Here is an 18,757-nt window from a genome sequence, read left to right as displayed (position 1 = left end):
CTCTGTCCCGCCTCTGCCCGGGAGGCTGCCAGTGCTGGTGGCCCGGCAGTCGGGGAGCCGAATCGCTGTCCCCACGGACGGCCCTTTCTCTTCTCGAGAGACTAGGTGTGTGTGTGGGGGACTATTTTCTGGGGCGGAAGGACACGCAGGGGCGGTGTGAGACGACGTGTGGGTGCTGAGGTGGGCGTCGCCATCTTCCCCTCAGTTGGGCTTTGTCGTGCCACGGCGTCCACCGCAGTCACTTCTCTGTTCCTCTGGGGTGTTCCGGAGCCTCTCTCGAACCGGTGCGCGGACCCCGGCGAAGAGGTGTGTCGGCCCGGGGGAGCGCGGGGCTCTGCTGCTGCCCCCGCCTGCCCTCGGGCCTGTGGGACCCGCCCCAGCGCCGGGCAGGTGCGGGACACGCTGGGCCCCTGCGGCCCTTGGCGCCTTTCCCTCTGACTGGCGTTGTTCTCATCGCTGCCTCCGAGGTGGAGGGGCCAGGCCTGTGGGCTCTCTGGACGTGTGCACTTCATCTGTTAGATTAGCAGTTGTAATCTATTATTTTAGCGTTAGAGGGAGGGGATTGTCCCGCTCTGCTCTGCACTGCGGCGGCCTCACCTGGAGCACTGTGTGCAGGGCTGGAGACACAGGATAAAAAGGAGATAAAGGTACTGGAGAGTGTCCAGAAGAGGGACACGAAGTTGGTGAAGGGTTTGGAGAGGAAGCTGTATGAGGAGCGGCTGAAGTCACTTGGTTTGTTCAGTCTGGAAAAGAGGAGACTGAGGGGAGAGCTCATGGCGGCCACAGCTTCCTCACAAGGGGAGGAGGAGGGGCAGGGCTGAGCTCTTCTCTCTGGTGACCAGTGACAGAACCCGAGGGAATGGCAGGAAGATGTGCCAGGGGAGGTTCAGGTTGGACATGAGGAAAAGGTTCTTCACCCAGAGGGTGCTGGACACTGGAACAGGCTCCCCAGGGAGGTGTCACGGCCCCAAGCCTGGCAGTGTTCAAGAAGAGACTGGACAACGTCCTCAGACACATGGTGTGAACTGTGGGGTTGTCCTGTGCAGGGACAGGAGTTGGACTTCATGATCCTTGTGGGTCCTTCCAACTCAGGACATTCTGTGATTCTATGAGCTCCTAGGTGCCGCTCACAGGGCTGCCCTGTTTGCCCTAGAGGTTGGTTGTCTCCTCATGCTCTGTCTGGGCACCTGAGATGATCAGAAAGGACAAAGCCACCAGTAAAGGCAGCAGCTGTGTTTGCAAAGGGTGACATCCATGTTTGCTGAGAAGATGGTGATGTGTGAGCCTAAAGGCATGGCCTGCATAAGGGCTTTTGTCAGAAAGGGGCTTTTGAGAGGACTGGGGCATGTGTGAGGATTCTTACCTTTTGTCACAGAAGTGATTAAAATCTGTCTTCTCCAAACTGCTGCAAAGACTTGTGTTTGGGTGGAGTTTGTGTGTGAATTTTAGCAGATGGATGTTTCGGGGAGGATGTTCTGCTTTACTGAACAGGATTTAGGAAGCAAGAAAAACCTGTGATACAAAGCTATACTGCTGACAGCAAAGCAGGATGCAGGCATATGGAGAAAAGGAGGCTGAGGGGAGACCTTCTTGCTCACTACAGCTACCTGAAAGGAGGTTGTAGCATGGAGGGGGTTGGTCTCTTCTCCTGAGTAACAAGTGATAGGACAAGAGGAAATGGCCTCAAGTTGTACCAGGGGAGGTTTAGATTGGATATTAGGAAAAAATTCTTCACACAAAGGTTTATGAAGCATTGGAACAGGCTGCCCAGGGCAGTGGTGGAGTCACCATCCCTGGAGATGTTTAAGATATGTAGATGAGGTTCTCAGTGACATGGTTCAGTGCCAGAGTTAGGCTAATGGTTGGTCTTGATGATGTAGAGGCTCTTTTTCAACCAAAATGAGTCTATATCTAGCAAGAACCTTAAGGCAGTGTTATTCTCAGGTTTGATCATAATAGAGCAAATGCCCCAATACAGGACAGCCAACCTGTTCACAGGGTTTAGTATTTACAGACACAATGGTTAGGTTAGATTAAAATCTTGTTTTATCTGTTCAGACTTTCAAAATTATTTACTGTGTTTCTGTCCCAAGACATGGTTAAACATTTAGTTTTAAGACCTGCAGAACAGCTGGTGTTTCGTGTTAGTGGGCCCTGCCTTCACCAGCCATGGAGAGTTGGGATCCTATAGCAAGAGTCCAAACAAAACGGAAAAGGAAAGGATTAAGATTCAGCATCAGCTTTAGTTGTTAAGATTGGGGGAAAAAATCTGCAGCTAGAGACTTTACCACTTGTGGTTTCTTTAAGACAGATTGCTACCGCAGGCACGTTTTCTGGTTTTGTCCTCTTTTGTCTCTCCTGGGTCCAATCCTCTGTGGTGAGAGCAAACGTCTGCTTTGCTGTGTGCTCACAGAAAGGCTCAGTCCTTCTTTGTATGATGAAGATGGAGTCTTAAAACTCATAGTGAAAACAGGTGGAAAAGAGGCTAGTGGGGTTTTTTGTTTGATTTGCAAACTTAGAAACTATAAAAATATGTGTTTTCCTCATCTTCAACTTGTCCAGGGATTTATGGCATTCCTATCTCAGAAGAACAAAACTGTTTGGAGGGGAAGGAAATCTTCAAAAGGTGGCCTGAAGCAGAAGCCTACGGCACCTCTGCAGGTAAGTAGGATATGTCGCTCACAGGAAAGTGTGTTGCCTTGTCTAATGCCCAGTTTGTAGCACCTCAGGTATCCAGATGTTCTTCAGTCTTCACTGTTCGCCTGTTTATTTTATGTCAGAAATGAGTTCAGCGCTAATAAAGGTATGTTTGCTGTTACTTATCTGTGTAGGTAATACAGTGCACAGTCTCTTTTAACCAGTCATTGCAGGATGAAGAATAAGCTGAGAGAGTCCTTCACCTGCTCCTCAGAGACCACAAGGTGGGAGATGCTTTACAGTGTTCCCTGAAGATTAGCGGACTTGGGCGGTCTGGAAAAAGGGGAGATTGTTTGCAGAGCAGGGGACTTCACACAGGGAATACCAGAAACTGTGGGGCACATATAGACAAAAAGAATCTTAATTTAAAGATGGAGGGAGGCAGGTACCTGCTTTCCAAATCATGTAGCAGTGTCCTCATTGTAAGTCCCTATTCTACTCTGTGTCTTTTATTCCCTCTGTACAGAGAAGGCAGGAAATCATGTTAGGGGAACAGCCCGCTAGCCTGCCACGATGCTCAGGCTGGTGCGTGTTTCTGGTTTTGGAAGCTGTCTTACAGGGGCTGAAATAATACAGGAGAGGATTGAGAGGTTGTGACCTATTCTACTGTGAATCTTTTAGTTTTCCTTGTGTCTGGTGAAAGGAGAGAAAGCTTGCAAAGTTGTACAGGAGTGTCATGGAGGTACCCCGAGGTTAGTTTAAGGGACAACAGGGTCCAAAACAACTTGTATTAAACTGGTGAGAAACAGGGTTTTAACACTCCAAAGTGACTTAAATAAAGGTTCGGATATCAGTTGATGAAAATTATTAAGGGGCAGCAACTAATACAACAGGCGGTCCACAGTGTGCATGCACATGGCTTCACTCAAAACAATGCCGGAGCCGGCCCTGAGTCCCGGAGGAGTACACACTTGCCTAAACACGGTGTGGGATTATTTTAAAAGAGATACACGTACTCGTAGCGAGTATGGAAAGTGTACACTTGCGATTCTGCAAGGGTAAATTTATAATACACTCGCAATCCTGCAAGGGTTAATTTACTTACACGTGTAAATGTGCACGGAATATTACACGTGCTTATGTGGAAGCACGGGAGGAAAATACACTCGCGATTGTGCGAGGATTAATTTATACACGTGCTCGTATTGAGCACGGAAAGTTACACGTGCAAATGTGCACGGAAAGTACACGTGCTTGTGCACGAAAGGTATAAATATACTCACAATCCTGCGGTGAGTTTTACTCACACCTGTGTAGGCAAGGCAAGCGCAGTCTCCATCCCCGGGGGGCTCTCGGCGGCAGCATCTTGCTCGTGCTCCAAGAGACCCGCGACAATGGGCAGAGTCTCGACGAGAATCCCGTTTTTATACTGGTTGATCAGATCTGACTGTAGGCATTCTAGAAGCTTCTCTGCACCCCCACCCTGGCTGTGGGTGCCCCTGAAGCCTCCAAACATCTCCCACTCTGGCCACAGGTGCCCAGTGGCTCAGTGGTGTCTCGGCACTCCCTTCTCCTAACGGCCCTGGCCAGGGTGCTCTGGAGCCAAACAAAAGAAGCTGTTAGCCTCAAGTGGCAGAGAGAGAGGGAGATGTGCCTACTCCTTCCATACTGAAGGAGGGAGGGGGAGAGAGGGGGGGTTGCATTCTGCCACAAGGAGGGAAGGAAAGTCCTCAATACCACATGTGTTACATTGTCTTTTTTTCCTTGCTTTGGCTTGTCCCAGGTTACATGTCAGAAATGAGGATTTTTGTTTTATAGAAGCAGGTGGAGTGAAAGACGTGAGGTTGCAAATTTGAGGAAGGAAATTTTTGAAACCTGTGTGGGCGAGGCTCTGAGCAATTTTATGTAGGAGGTTTGCTGTTCTTCGAGCAGGAAGGGAGCAGGTGACCTCCAGAGGTCCCGTCCAACGTGTGCTTTCCTGTGGTTTCTGGCTCTTTCAAGTCAGAAAAGACAGGAAAGAATTTCCACGAGGAGGCAGGAATATCCAGGCAGATGCATCTGTCAGAGCAGGGAATATGAAATGAAACAAATAAAAATGTAGATTACAGACTTCACTTTGAATCAGTGGTAAGGGATTTGAATCTGCAGTTGGGGGTCATACAGTATCACTGAAGTGCTGGGTTGGACAGAGTAAATGCTTAAAAGTTGTCCTGTACAGAAAAAAAAAGTTAATGTTGTACGAATACCTGATTGGGAGAGTCTTTGTAGATTATTTTAACTACATTTTGCCAAAAGGTGAACACCAGGGTTCTTTTCATAGCTGAAAGATCTGGCTGAAGAACGTGTAAGTCAGTATCTGTGCAGAAATCAGCTTTTCTTTTGATCCACTCTACCTGAGTAGTTTTGTGAATACGCATTTCCTGGAAGCAGCGTGTCTCGAGTGAATCTGAAATAAACAGAGGTTTAAATTCCTGTAAAGCGCATTTTGTCTTGGTGGTTCTGCTGTCTCTGTGGTATAAATTGATCCAAATCCACTGGTGTATGTACAATAGAGGAGATGGAATTTCCTGGCTGGAGTTCAGAGTTAGTGCTTCAGCATAAGCTTCGTCTGGTAGAATTAACTTTAAAAACCACTGAAATGCAACCAGCCCTGCGGTGGAATGTAGCGGTTGTTTGAAAGTGACTTATGTAATTGAAAAAGGCACAAAGGAAGGATGTAAAAGTCAAGAGGTGGAATTTGATAACTCCGACAAATGTTTTCAAAGCTGACAATCGTTCTGGAATAACTTGTGAATCATTTTGTTCTTTGAAACAAAACGTACTGTCCGTGGCTCATGGAGATGAAGACAGACAGTTAGTGTCAGAGGGGGTATCTGACTGGACACCTGATACTTCATCTCTCCTACTCTAATTCTGCTTTTACTTCATGTGGTTCCTTTAATGTTTTGTTAGGCAGCACCTGATGAAAGTCAAGCCATCATTGCTTCTGTTCAGTGCATCTTGGACAGAGAACATTATTTTGTGAGGGTAAGAAGTGGAGTCTCTTCTTTCATTTGCTGTGTGCTTTCCTGCATGTCAATGTTGTTTCTCTCCTTCAGTTATTCGTGAGAAAATGTCAGTAGTTTGTATTCTTGGAAAACTAAATTTAGCATTACAAGTTCTTGCCCTCCTTGGCCTCCTCGGGATAGGGCTGAAGTGGTAACACTAAATATGAGCTTAGGAATTATCTGTCTTTGGTGATTTACCTGCCTGTTTTCATCTAACTTTTGTTCGGCGGTGTGACCAGATGGTGACAATGGGCCTGAGAATAAAGGGCAGGATGGCTGAGCAGATTATCAGTGCTGCAAGAAGGTTCTTCTCTTCCTGCCTGTCTTGCACAATCTGGTACTTATCAGACGCTCACTCTGAAGTCATTTCAGCTCACTAACCTGGTGAGACAAAGGGAATGATTTTCTGCCAGTCTTGCACTACAGCTTACAAAAATTAGAGTCTGAATGCCAGAGCTGGTGCAAGGGAGAGCTTGGAAACAAGAGGTGGAAGAGGAGAGAGGGAGGAAAAGAAAGAAGGGCTGGAAAACAGGGCCCTTGCAGCAGGGACCAGTCAGATCAGGTCAGCCAGGCTGTGTAGTTTCACCCGTGGGATCTTTAACGTGTTGTATGGTTTTTATCTTCCATTTCTTACTTAGGAGGTAGACAGATATTTGAGGCACAATGATTTCTTAAATCTGAGAAAGAAGGAGATGCTGTACAAGAAATGGCTTGAGGATGTTTCAGAACCACTGCTGCAGAAAATTGAAGACAAAATGGACGGCCAGTCAAGCGAGGAGATACGGAGAAGGAACGATGAACAACTCTCTCTCTATTTAAACTACTGTCAAAAGAAGGTATCAACAAGAATTAGATTTCTGTCCTGGAGACCGTTGCATACAGATGGTTGTGGGCGAGATCAGGGTTTCAGCTGTTATTTGCTGTTCAGTTGAGTAGCCTGGAGTTCAGATATGCCTTACCTGAAACTTGTTCTTCCACAGGACTGCTGTAATGGTGACATATATCATTACAGCTGTTTAAATTCACCATCAGATATGAACAATAGCATTGCTTGGTGCAGTGAGCACCTGCTGGGGTCGGAATATGGTGAAACACCATATTGTGGTGGGTTTCCCTCTGTGAGCCGGACTGTTTAGAGGGAGAACCTTGAGCTCTGTCAGCTGAAACCAAGGGCTGAGTCTGTGACCAGGGAGTGGACCACACTCTCACGTCTCAGGAGTTCAGCTAGAGCAGTACTGCAGGTTGTTAACAGAGGATGAGGGAAATGATTTTGTGGCCTTGGATGCTACTGATCAAGCTTTATGAAAGGAAAAAAAGTGGGAACAGGGTGAAACAAACAAAAGTCTGCGGGCAGGTAAATAGACCCAACTAATTGATTCTGTAATTATGTGTGTTTCAAAATTCATAAAAAATTCAGTCACTGTAGGAAATACTTATTGGTTTTCTTGATTTTGCTCTGAATTTCACACCACTGTTGAGTATCAGATTCCATGACTCAACTTTCTGCATCTCAGGAATGGATACATAGAGCTATAAGAGCAGTTACATCATTATATAGAGCAGGCATTTGTTGTCAGTGGAAACCACTGCACAGTGGAGTTATGAGACTGTAAACAAGCTTCCTATCCAGAAATGAAAATGTCATGGGAGTGGTGGTGTTTTAATGAGAGCAAATGATTTTTTTTTTCAAAGGTCTGATGTGATAGACCCATGCATTTAAACTGTACGTGGTGACAAAGAGCTGAAGTCTCAGGATTTAGGATATATTGGGTGTGCTGGACATATCTGGCTCTATATCAGTCTGTCTTGCAAGCTTCTGTGTCAGGTTGGGACTTTGCTGGGTGTGCTCCAGAAGCAATGGCTGGCGTACTGGGATGTGTCCTCTCTGAACAAGCACAGCACCAGTGATCAGCCTCCACCTTTTCTCCTTGCTCTGTGGTGTCAGCTCTGTCATCAGCATGTCTGAAAATCAGGCTGAAGCCCTTCAGAGTATCAGGACAATTAATTTGCATAAGTTTGCATTAATTGTGGCATCTTATGGTACATTTTGCAGAACTTTAGACACTTCTGTGGTTTGGTTAATATACTGACTTCTGGCTGTGCATTTCTGCCCCCCTTCTTTTCTTTTTATCCATTTTCTCTTGCTCTTTTCCCTGCTATTACTCTTCTAGTCCTGTTCCCCAGAACCCCTCATACCACGCCTGGCTGTGTAATATCTAGTCTTGCTGCTCTCTCGCTGTTCTATCACCAACAGCTTCTGAGACTTGACCTGGTACCTGCTTTTCCAACAGGGTTTTGTGGCTTTGGAAACTTATGACCCATCCGAGTACGATCCATTCTTCCTGAAGACACACACAGACCGCTGGAAGGTATGATGGTTATCGATGCTGTGGGGTTTAAGAGCACTTTTTGACCAATTAATGGTTAGAGAGGAGGCAGAGTGCATTACTGACATGCTGCTATGAGGCTGCTGTAGAGCAGCACATTCTAGTTTTATTAACTAAATAAATATGGGGTGCAGCCCCTACTGCATTTAAGCCCAAGAGTGTTTGAAAATTGTTTTCACTGGGAACATGGTTTGGATCCATCCTAAGGCCAGATTTGGAGGCACAGTAGCAATAGCAGGAGGGAGGTTTGTTTTCCTCATCTCACATTCATTGTGACAGGGCAGGAAGTGTCCTAACAAGCGTTGGTTTGTTCCCAGGCAAGCTGGGTGTGTGCTCTGCAGAAGGAAATAATCTGACAGTTCACATTATCTTTACAAAAGCTCACCTAAATGCACCCAAAGACCTAACAGAAGAGTTAGGTAGGACTTGGACACAAGCCCGTGAAGTGCAATTCTCTGAATTCTCTGAATCCCTTCTGGATGCTAGGAGCCCTCAGCAGCTGTGGGGACTGAGCTGATACTTGTGATCAGCTGAGCTGATCATTGATTCAGATGATGCTTCGTCAAGTTCAACTGCCTCCAGGAGATCAGATCTGTGGTCTAAATTTGTGGCATAGTTGTTGAATGTGTTGTGGTCTGCCTGAGGAACTGAGATGCTCTGTTTCTCAGGCTGCTGAAGTCTGTGCCTCATGTTTTTATTAATAAAAAATGAGGTTGATGTTCCTTCCCTGCTAAGCAACAGTACCTTGGCATTCACCTCTGGCTTCGGTCTTTTGAGACTCTGACAAAGTGCTTGTGTTGGTGCATAAGCATGAAATGTCTCTGTCACAGGTTTCAATACCAGCTTTACAGGATCCTCTGTTACAAGGCATTCAAAGAAAGTTTATTGAGGCAGGCGTTATCAAGCAGTGTGAGACAGGTATGTTAAACCATCAGGATCCCTTGGAAGTGTTTCATACTGCGGGGGGGGACACCTTGCTTGTGACAGTAGATGCCTACATGAAGCACTTGTGACTTCCCCACCAGGCAGACCATGTTCTATCAGGGAAGTGAATGAACTCAGTAAAGCAGAACTGCCACTGCTTCCTTTGAGCCGTCAACATATGGATTCAATTGCGTGGCTGAAGATACCATACCTCTACATCGCTAGTGAGGTGTACAAAACTAACAGGTAAGAGCTCCTGTGTTTACTGAGAGGCAGCACAACAGCATGAGGCCTCTCCGGCTTGGCTGCTTAGCAGAGTATTTGCTAAAAGTTAAATTGCATGGTAAATTCTGCTAAAGCAATACATTGTGTATTTCTCCTGAGAAAGGAATTGGTGAAGGGAAGGCCCTCAGGTGTGGAGTGAGCAGCAGGGTGTGTTCCTAATTGATAGTCAAGCTGAGCCTTGAAATAAAGTGGCTTTTTGGTGCGTAGCTTCCCACATTTTCTGCATGCAGCCTGTCAGGCCATGGAATGTCTCCTGGGTGCTTTACTGGAAGATCTGAAATGATTTAATGTTCATCATTGTGGGGTTTTTTGTTTGTTTGTTATATTTTGTTTTGTTTTCCTATTACTTTCTAGACTTTAGGGCAGAGTGGGGTCATGCTTATAGCTTAGATCACAGAATGGTTGAGGTTGGAGGGACCTCTGGAGGTCACCTTGTCCAACCCCATGCTCAAGCATGGCCACGTAGAGGCAGCCGCCCAGGACCATGTCCACATGGCTTTTGAGTATCTCCAAAGCTGGAGACTCCACCACCAATCTGGGCAACCTGTACTGGTGCTCAGTCACCTTCACAGTAGAAAAGTGTTTCCTTACGCTCAGAGGGAACCTCCTGTGTCTCAGTTTGTGGCCATGGCCTCTGGTCCTGGCACTGGGCACCACTGGCTCTGTCCTCTTTGCATCCTCCCTTCAGCTCTTTGTACACACTGACGAGATCCCCCTGAGCCTTCTGAACTGTCCCAGCAATCTTGGCCTTTCCTCACATTTGCTCAACCAACGTCCTTTGTTTGAACTTTCTGGTACGATATGTGTCCTGGCTCAAGCCATGAGGCTTCCTCCTGTGCTGAGGGAGCTACACACCACTCCGGAAAGTCACATCCTATAGCCAGGCGTCATACCAGGGTTTTGGTGGCCTACAGGCTGGTTGGACTCAAAACACAGCAGCGCCCAGTAATGGTGAACTGAACTGGAGCAGGGATGCAGCTGCTTAAGCTGAAAACACCAGAGATGCCCAGCAGACCTGCCCTTCTCCAATGACAACATCAAAGCTGAACTGGGAGCCTGATGTCCTCCTGAACCTGCCCTGCTCTCTCCCCAAAGCCCCTGGGGTTTCATGCCTCTTACTGGCCCAAGGCTTCACTCCAGCATGTTTGGAGCAGTTATGACGTAATGGCACGTTCTAGAAGGAGAACTGGTCACAAAGACAAACATTTCCTGGAGTGAGTCGGTGTGGGGAGCTGTGGAGGGATACAGCAGCTTTTGCATTGCACAGACTAGTAATAGTTTTTACTTCTGTTTAAAGGCAGAAAGTCATCAGCCACAAAGACAGCGAGAGCCAATGATGTCACCTGGCCTCCAGCTGACCGTGGCGACGGGCACAACCATCAGAAGGTACCGTTTGCAAAATGTGTTACGTCTTCTGCCAAAGCAAGTGATAACAGGTCAGGTCTTCTGGCAAATGGCAATAAACTCAGTGTCTTAAACGTCAATACTGTTACCCAGCAGCCAAAGAAATGTCTGAGATGCTGCTTCTGTCCAGTTTGTGCTCTGCAGTCCAAAACCTACTGTTTTAGGGAGTTTAACTGAGGCTCAGCTCTACAAAGATGGAGCTGATGTTCTCTGGTTTATAGGGTGACAGTGTCTTTGTATTAATGGAGATGAACTGGTGAGAAAAGTCAGTTAGAAAAAGTCTGGGAGGCCCTTTTCTATACAGTGCAGAATCCATATGTTATCCCTGCTCTTGCAACAGCTACAGCTCTGAGTCCGCTGTATTTCATATTATAAGTGTGAATGTTAGTGGTGGGAAGAGGGAATGCCAAAGCTGGCAAAATTTTAGCTACAGCCATTTTACATGAGGAGATTTCAGAACAAACCTTCTCTTTGAATGAGAAGGGGGCTCTGTGCATGGTTAGCAGATGTGTACAGAAGAGCGGTTCAGAAAGCACCGATGAGGAAATAATGATTTGGTTTTGTTTGTTCAAATCTTTATCAGAACTCCCACAGTGAACCTCTTGCAAAATAGTATTTGCAAAATGATGTTAGGCTACTCCCGAGGTTTCAAATGACTTTCTGCTGGAGGCAGCGCACAAGCAGTCAAACAGACCTTAACAGACATACTGAGTGTTCTGAGAAGGCAGGAGTTAATGCGGGGAGAGGAGAGGGAAAGTGCTCTTAAGTCTTGCACTTTTTGGAGAGTCAGCGTTGAGCACCAAACACTGTCGGTGTCCTGTAAATGGGTTCCTTTCTTGTCCCAGCACGGTCCCTGTGTCCCTGCCAGGCCACTGCACGGCAGCTCTGGCAGCAAAGCTGTAAACAGAATATTCTCTGTGCTCGTTCGACAAGCTCCAAACTCCCACTGCACAGACACAATCTCTCACGAGTTGCCAAGATTTAGTTTTATTTAGGATTAGAAATACTGAACCACAGAAAACTGTTAAAAATAGAGGTTGACTCAGCCCTGTGACAGGAGGGTACACAGATGGCAATCGGGTGTGAAACTGTCCAGTATTGGGGGGTGTTGCTGCACCCATGGAAAACAGGGGCAGGGGCTGCTCAATTGCATGCTGTGGTTTTTTTCAACAAAGCCCTTTAAGGAGGCAGCAAAACCGTTACAATGCATCAAACCCTTAGTAATATATATATATATTTTTAATTAACCATCCTTGACTTTGGTGCCAAGAGAAAGTTTTTGCTTTCAAACAATCTCATTTTACAGTTTCACGTTGGTGTGACAGTTCCCCCGAGCAAACGTTTTAAACTTGTAATAAACTTTTCTTGAATTTAATCTTCAAAGTTTTTCTCATTATTTCACATTGCCCTGTACAATAAAATAGACTTTTAAAAAAATCACTATGCATCAATAAACATCTGTAGACAAATTACATTAATAAACTTATATTTTACTCTCTATATACATGTTGGCAACATCAAAGCTTCAAAATTCACAGGGAGGTCTGCAAGACCAAGGAAATGTACACAAATAACTTACAATTAGGAAAAAAAAACCAAAAGCTGAAGAGTATTTTTCCACATTATTGTGGGTCACAGTATTTCAAATATTCTTTTCTAGTTCTTCTTCACAACCACATTGTCTCAGCAGAGAAAGATGAGTGAAACTGAAGCAGAAAGAAATATCAAGTAGCAGTTACTGATTTCAGTGCAGAACTAAGTCAAGTAAAGAACTACACTTGATTCTTAAAGAATATACAATATCTCAGAGACCTCTCCAGTGCTAAGGCTTCTTCAGCATTTAATCTTTAAAAAACTATCATCCTGAGACAGGAAAATTCCAGTGGATATCACTTGTCAGATCTCAAATGGAATGATTCTAGTGCTGAGCTCAACCATTCCTCAGTCCATATGTCAGACTAAGTGCTAAAATATACGTCTTGATACCACATTTCTACTTAATACTTTTTATGGCCCTGAAAATGGAAACATTGGCATTCAAAACCAACATAATTCCAACATAATAAAAAGGCACTGAGCTGTAGTACTGTACATACAGTAACATTTTTTTGCATAGATCAACAACTTCGAGTGCTGCAAGGAACTAAGCGCAACCAGTAACTAAGGGGAAATATGGAAGCAGCACGAACTCTTGCTTAATAACCAGTGTGGGGCAGGAATCCTTTACAAAACAATTGTTCAGGCTGTCAGCTTCAGTTGTCCTTCATAAATTAACAAAGGTGTTCTTAGAGGAGTGTTTTCTGATCGAAGAGCTGCAGGTCAAAACGGACCCAGACTTCGCCTGTTGGAACTTCATGCAGCAGCAGGTGTTTAGTCGTGGGGCCTTTGCTTTCTTGTTCAGTTCTGATTTTTGCTACTGGAACTTCAGTGCGACCCAAAAAATCTGTTGGGCAAATGAATATGAAATGTTGTTAAGCTAAGATGTTAAACTTAAAAAATCAGGTTAAGCTGCAATGCCACATAGTCTGTATTTGGTTCCAGAGCGTGGCTCCCAAGCTTCCTGTTTGACTTACCCTCAGTCGGTGCAAATCAGCCAGTAGTGACAAAAAGGGTCTTTTTAGAAGGAAAAAGAATGCTATGGAATTAGGATGGAAAACCTGCCTCTGTGTGACAGTTTGATCTAAGGGCTTCCCTTTCAGAAATACAGTTTCTTGTTTTCCTGTCTTAGAGCTGGAAGATCAAAGTTAAGTGATGGGACCTGTCTACCAGTCAGCGGCGGTGCTATGAAGACAATTAAAAAAAAAAATCAACTATTTTGGCTCAGCCAACTTTTAATTAGGCTTATATAGCATTCTTTTCACAAGAACAATGACCTTGAACAATTACTGCCACTAGTAGGTTTACAGTCCTAGTCAGAAATTATATGTCCTCTTTGTGGCCATTTCATATATGAACATCTTTGTGTCTGTGCATTAAAAGATTTACAACGAACTGAAAAAACAACAGGCAACTGTCCAACGGGGAGCAGCAGCCTCACAAAGTCACGTCACCTCGCTCGAGAAAAGACCGAGCTACAGTTACACATGGGGCAACTCAGGTCAAGGCTGCACCTTGCAGATCTGCAAGAATCACAGAATCATAGAATAGTTTGGGTTGGAAGGGACCTTCAAAACTCATCCAGTGCCACCCCTGCCACGAGCAGGGACATCTTCACCAGATCAGGTTGCTCAGAGCCCCGTCCAGCCTGGCCTGGGATGTCTCCAGGGATGGGGCATCCACCACCTCTCTGGCCAACCTGGGCCAGGGTTTCACAACCCCACTGGAAAAAATTCTTCCTTATGTCTGGCCTGAATCTCCCCTCTTCTAGTTTAAAGCTGTCACCCCTTGTCCTGTCACAACAGGCCCTGCTAAAAAGTCTGTCCCTGTCTTTCTTACAGGCCCCTTTTAAGTACAGAAATTACTCCACAGAATCAACTGTGTGTCAGAGCCCTGAAAAAGCACTTGACATTTTAAAGAGCACTTGAAGCAACTGACTGCCAAAAAAAGTTGTTCAGTTTCCAAGCAGAAGGCTACTGAACCTCTCGAGTAAGGAGGTGTTGCTTTTACACACCATTTCTCAGGAAGCAATCATACCTACAGGCTCTTGGAACTACTGGTGAGGAACCGTGCACCCCAAATCACCAAAAAGCATTTTTCCTAAAACGTTTGCGCTTACCATCAGGTGAGAACTGATCTCTGTCAAACATGGTGATACACAGAACGTCCTGATACAGATCCTTAATGAAGAACTGGCAGTTGAAGTTCCACTTGGGGTTCAAGGTGTCCTGCAGGGTCCTCGTGGTGTAGCTCTGAGAGCCCATGCTGATTTCACAGTATGGGTTGCTCTTCCCTAAACACAGAACCAGCAGTGAAACACCCTGCAGCGCAGAAACCTCCCCCCCATCTGCAGGCCGCCTGGACACGCATCGACGCTGCTGTCCAGAAGCTGTGGGTCAGGCAGTCCCTATACCCCTTGTATCACTTGGTCCTCTGACACTAAACAATAGCTAATCTGTACAGAAGCTGTAGCTTGAACCACAATGTTTCCCAAATCACCAAATTCCTCTCAGCAAGCCTTTCCAAACACTGCAGGAATAATTTGATGCTATTTCCTTCACTCACCATTGGGCTTACAGGCCTTGAGCTCTGTTGCTTCAATCACATGCACCATCAAGCGTCCAATTCCTGAGGTTTTCTGTGAGCGAGCTGGGAACAAAGAAGTCAGAAAGAAATGGTTTGGTCGCCACCGTAAAAACTGGTGATAGATCTGAAGAGGACGACCCTGCATAGACACTGGCATCCTCCAGAAAAGGCCCTGCCCATGTGTCCAGGTGGATTAGAAGGAAACACAGAACTCGGTAGGTACCTTGATAAGCCTTTTCACGTTTCTTCTTCTCAGTTTCGATGTACTGCTCTGATGCTGCTTTGATTTTCTGGACCCACGCAGTGCTGCAAAGAGCAATCCCTATGGTCAGGGTCATCCCACAGGCAGGAAATTCTTCACTATCAGCAACTCTTTTTCCATTTTTTCCCCCCACTGGGTTTCAGAAGTGTCACAAATCAAGTTAAATCAAGGACTAAAGTGGTGGAGTTTTTGGATTTAAACTTATGTCACATTTCTGCACAGCCTAAATAAATGAACGTGGAGCTGCTGTTTTATTAAAGCTGCTGGATCACATTAAAGACTGACCAAGATTGGGGAACAATCCCATGGGATGCTGGACTTTGTAGCCCTGAAATATTCTATACAACTGTAACACTGAGGAGCAGGAGATGTGACTCTGGATTCCATTACAAGAGCTGCTGCACAAGCAGAACAAAATGAGAGAAAACATGTAACTCAAATGAGTCAGACCAGTTTATTTCCTGATCAGAAGACTAAACCTTGTTCTTGAACTCAGAGACCCCACTGGAAATACAGCTTAAAGCCATGCTCAAAAGTTACAGCTCGGACCTGCATTGTCACTACTCACCGCTCGTTAATGTTGTCAGTTTTAAGCGTGTAAACTCTGTCAATGTGTGATATGTGGAAAACTGGCTCATCACTTGAAGGGTCTGTGGGCAATTTCACTAGGACTTCATTAAGGAAAACAGGCTGAAAGAAAAGCAAACATCACCATGGCAGCGTCACCCTGACGGTAAATGGAAACTCACAAGGACATTCAAATACATTGTTTTACTGTAGGGCAAATGAAAATCACAGGACACAGGATGAACAACCAGATCACCACACAAAGGATGTGAGAAAGGACTGAGAGGAAAAACTGCTCTGGTGATACAGCCCATTCTGTCTTTCTAGACGAAGAGCTTTGTGAAAGGGGCAGGACTGCATAGGCAGAGCCACAGTGCAGAGCCTGGAAATCCTGGAAATCTCCCCAGTTCCCTGTCAGAAAGCAGCCCTGATACTTAAACTTATCTCCCCAGCTCCAAAATCCTGAGAACATACAGAGACTAAAGTTTTGCAGCTTCTACTTTACATTTTCTAAAGGACAGGTATTTTCTTGTGGATGCAGGAACTTGTGCAGAATTAAGTCAAGGCTCCTGCTTCTGAACGTCCCACTCAGCTGCTCAGGCACGATGCTATTTCTGCCCTCTCACCCAGAAGTGGACAAAAGTGTTTATGAAACCAGGGACTAAGCCACTGGCACTTGTGCGTGCTGGCTGCCAGTACGTGCCCGTATGACAGCACACGATCAGATGGGGCACGATGGCCGATCCCAGCAGGAGAGCAGCGTTCCCCATCAAAGCTGGGTCCCACCGTAACAACACGACCACGGGGCACCTCAGTTCACTCACCATTTTGTACATTTTGAACTGGGAGTTGGATTTGGGGCTGAACAGTTTATCGGAGCCAGACGAGACAAACTGTTTCACCATGTAGGTGAGCAGGAGGAAGTCGTTGAAGAGGAAACCGTACAGCTCCTTGTTGCTCTTGGCCTTGTACAGCTTGCCACTGTGCAGGAGCTTCCGTGGTCCCAAGCAGTTTGTGAGGGAGTTGAACACTGGTTGCTGGGAGAGAAAACCCATTAGAAGCACAAGTTAATGCAGAACATCAGTTCCTGCTCCTCTTCACAGTGGAGATTGCTCAAGCTGCTCAAAATCCTTTTCTGTTTTGTTTAATGAATCTGCACTCAGGTCCCCTCTTATGGTGCATGATTAGGTGATGGAACTAGGACAGACCTTCCGGGCCTGTCAGGCCCTGGTTCCTTACGCAGCCAGTGGAGAACTGTCCCAACACCTCATTTTAAAGGCTGTCCTGAAAGGTGCATGAGCCTGAACACCACACACCTTTGAGGATCTGCCATTCTGTGCCCTTTCACAGAATCACAGACTGGTTGGGGTTGGAAGGGACCTCTGGAGATCATCCAGTCCAACCCACCTGCTAAAGCAGGTTCACCCACTGCAGATCACACAGGAATGTGTCCAGGTGGGTTTGAATGTCTCCAGAGAAGGAGACTCCACAACCTCTCTGGGCAGCCTGTAACAGGGCTCTGACATCTCAAAGGAATAAAGTTCCTCCTCATGTTTCTTCTGTGTAAAGGGCAACCCTTGGAAACATACACTGAGTGAAATTTCATGTAGTAACACCTGACTTAGCCCAGAGATAAGAGTTATTTCTGTTTAACAGTTTAAATTATATCAGTTTTAATCTGATAAATCAAGATTTCTCCACTGCCAAAATCATGCAAAAACAAGGGCTCATCATGTTATGGCTGTGAGCAGAATCTACTAAAAGCGTCTCTGCCAAGAGCCCAGCAGCGGATCATGTTCTAATAACAGATGTGAGCCAGCAGTCCTGTTCTCCCATCAGCCTTTCTGAAACGACTCGGAAAAGTCCCCACGGTACAGCGCATCATCGCGGTTACCTCAGCAAGACCTTCGCACTGGACGTGGGACTGTATCCACTCCAGCCTGTCCGAGTTCTCTTTCTCCCGCACACCTTCGTTAACTTGAGAGCACAGCTCCTCCGCGCGCTCCAAGGCGAGTCTGAGGTTACTGTGATCGGGGTGATTTTCTGGAGTGTTCTCTAGAATCTGGTATGTGTCAAAAAGGGGAGGAAAGAACATAAAAACAGGTAAACACAGATACTACTTCTTCACGCTCTCAGAGAAATCCCCATAAAAGGGACAAGGGTTTTTTTTGCTTTTGCTGTTGAGATCAAACTCAAAAGCATTCACCTGCTATAGGGTACTCACACTCTTTATGAGCAGAGGGTAGCGGGTTATTCTTTGCATAGGCTTCAGGAGGAAACTGGAGAGGGGCATTCCTTTGCAGCGAGGGTCCAAGGCAAGTTTCTATGGTGCAACCCAGAGATTCAACAGACACATCGTATTACTCATCAAGAAACAGTTGCCTCACCACACTAAAAACTTTCTGATCGGATTAATTTTTCCAGGCTTTATGAGAAATCTTAGATTTTTTTGGTAAGCAAACAACACTTGTATCTAGAACAAACAGGAAAGCCGGCGCTGTCATTATACTCAGACGCTTTGCGGGCATAAGCCGTAGGATTGTTCATGCGGAATCCTTACATTCAAAACCTTTCCAGCTTTTATTTTGACATTTCAAGCTCCACTCAGGATGTAAAAAAAACAAAGCAATGAAAGAAACAAATGCCTGATGTCAACAGTTCTGGCATTTCTCCTTTCATGGCCTCAAAACCGCCTCATCAGCTGCAGTACAGCAGCAATGCCTTTTGGTTTCTGCAGCGTGCCTGCCTGTGGCACTCAGGGCACCATGTGCCCCACCATTCAGACACACCGCGCACCCCACCGAATTACAAGTGTGTTCAGCAAAACAGTCTTTCTATTCAACTCCACAGGCTCTTACCCCTCCTGACAGCAGGAATTTTTGGAAGGTGCAGACACTGGCACCTTGGGTTAGCGTTAGACTGAAGTAACGAGCAATGGAATGGAGTAATAATTTAGCTAGAGAGGAAGAGAGGCATATAAATTAAAACCACAGTGTTAACCCTGGTCATTATATAAATAAACCTTAGAAGATTTACAAGATTGTACTCTTCTGGGTTATTCT

The 18,757-nt window shown here is 45.8% G+C and overlaps 2 protein-coding genes across 6 annotated transcripts in view; one reads left to right on the top strand and one right to left on the bottom strand.

Annotated features, from left to right (window-relative positions):
- The first annotated feature begins 169 nt into the window (after positions 1-169).
- FAM228B (family with sequence similarity 228 member B) lies at positions 170-12,059 on the top strand. The gene is made up of 8 exons (XM_065055764.1): positions 170-306; positions 2,563-2,661; positions 5,590-5,664; positions 6,323-6,520; positions 7,976-8,053; positions 8,902-8,989; positions 9,097-9,241; positions 10,578-12,059. Exons 2-8 carry the CDS (start codon positions 2,569-2,571, stop codon positions 10,615-10,617), a joined length of 717 nt encoding a protein of 238 aa, XP_064911836.1. The 5' UTR covers positions 170-306; positions 2,563-2,568; the 3' UTR covers positions 10,618-12,059.
- Positions 11,649-18,757, bottom strand: part of ITSN2 (intersectin 2) — an 88,259-nt gene continuing 81,150 nt past the window's right edge. For all 5 annotated transcript variants that reach the window (XM_065055755.1, XM_065055756.1, XM_065055752.1 and 2 more), the window contains 8 exons: positions 17,920-18,018; positions 17,590-17,757; positions 16,520-16,732; positions 15,697-15,818; positions 15,090-15,172; positions 14,846-14,929; positions 14,400-14,573; positions 11,649-13,127 (listed from right to left, as the gene is read on the bottom strand). In XM_065055755.1, coding sequence (XP_064911827.1) covers positions 12,970-13,127; positions 14,400-14,573; positions 14,846-14,929; positions 15,090-15,172; positions 15,697-15,818; positions 16,520-16,732; positions 17,590-17,757; positions 17,920-18,018 — 1,101 coding nt within the window. In that variant the 3' untranslated portion in view covers positions 11,649-12,969. The remainder of the gene's footprint in view (positions 13,128-14,399; positions 14,574-14,845; positions 14,930-15,089; positions 15,173-15,696; positions 15,819-16,519; positions 16,733-17,589; positions 17,758-17,919; positions 18,019-18,757) is intronic.

The sequence above is a fragment of the Columba livia genome, chromosome 3 (assembly GCF_036013475.1).
Source record: "Columba livia isolate bColLiv1 breed racing homer chromosome 3, bColLiv1.pat.W.v2, whole genome shotgun sequence".
NCBI lineage: Eukaryota > Metazoa > Chordata > Aves > Columbiformes > Columbidae > Columba > Columba livia.
The sequence above is the reverse complement of the archived record's forward strand: the minus strand, read 5'-3'. Positions and strand labels throughout refer to the sequence as shown.

Coding starts and splice junctions, on each gene's coding strand:
- FAM228B (XM_065055764.1), top strand. CDS start 2,569: ATGGCATTCCTATCTCAGAAGAACAAAACTGTTTGGAGGGGAAGGAAA. Junction 8,990..9,096: donor TATCAAGCAGTGTGAGACAG/GTATGTTAAACC, acceptor CTTCCCCACCAG/GCAGACCATGTTCTATCAGG. Junction 9,242..10,577: donor GAGGTGTACAAAACTAACAG/GTAAGAGCTCCT, acceptor TTCTGTTTAAAG/GCAGAAAGTCATCAGCCACA.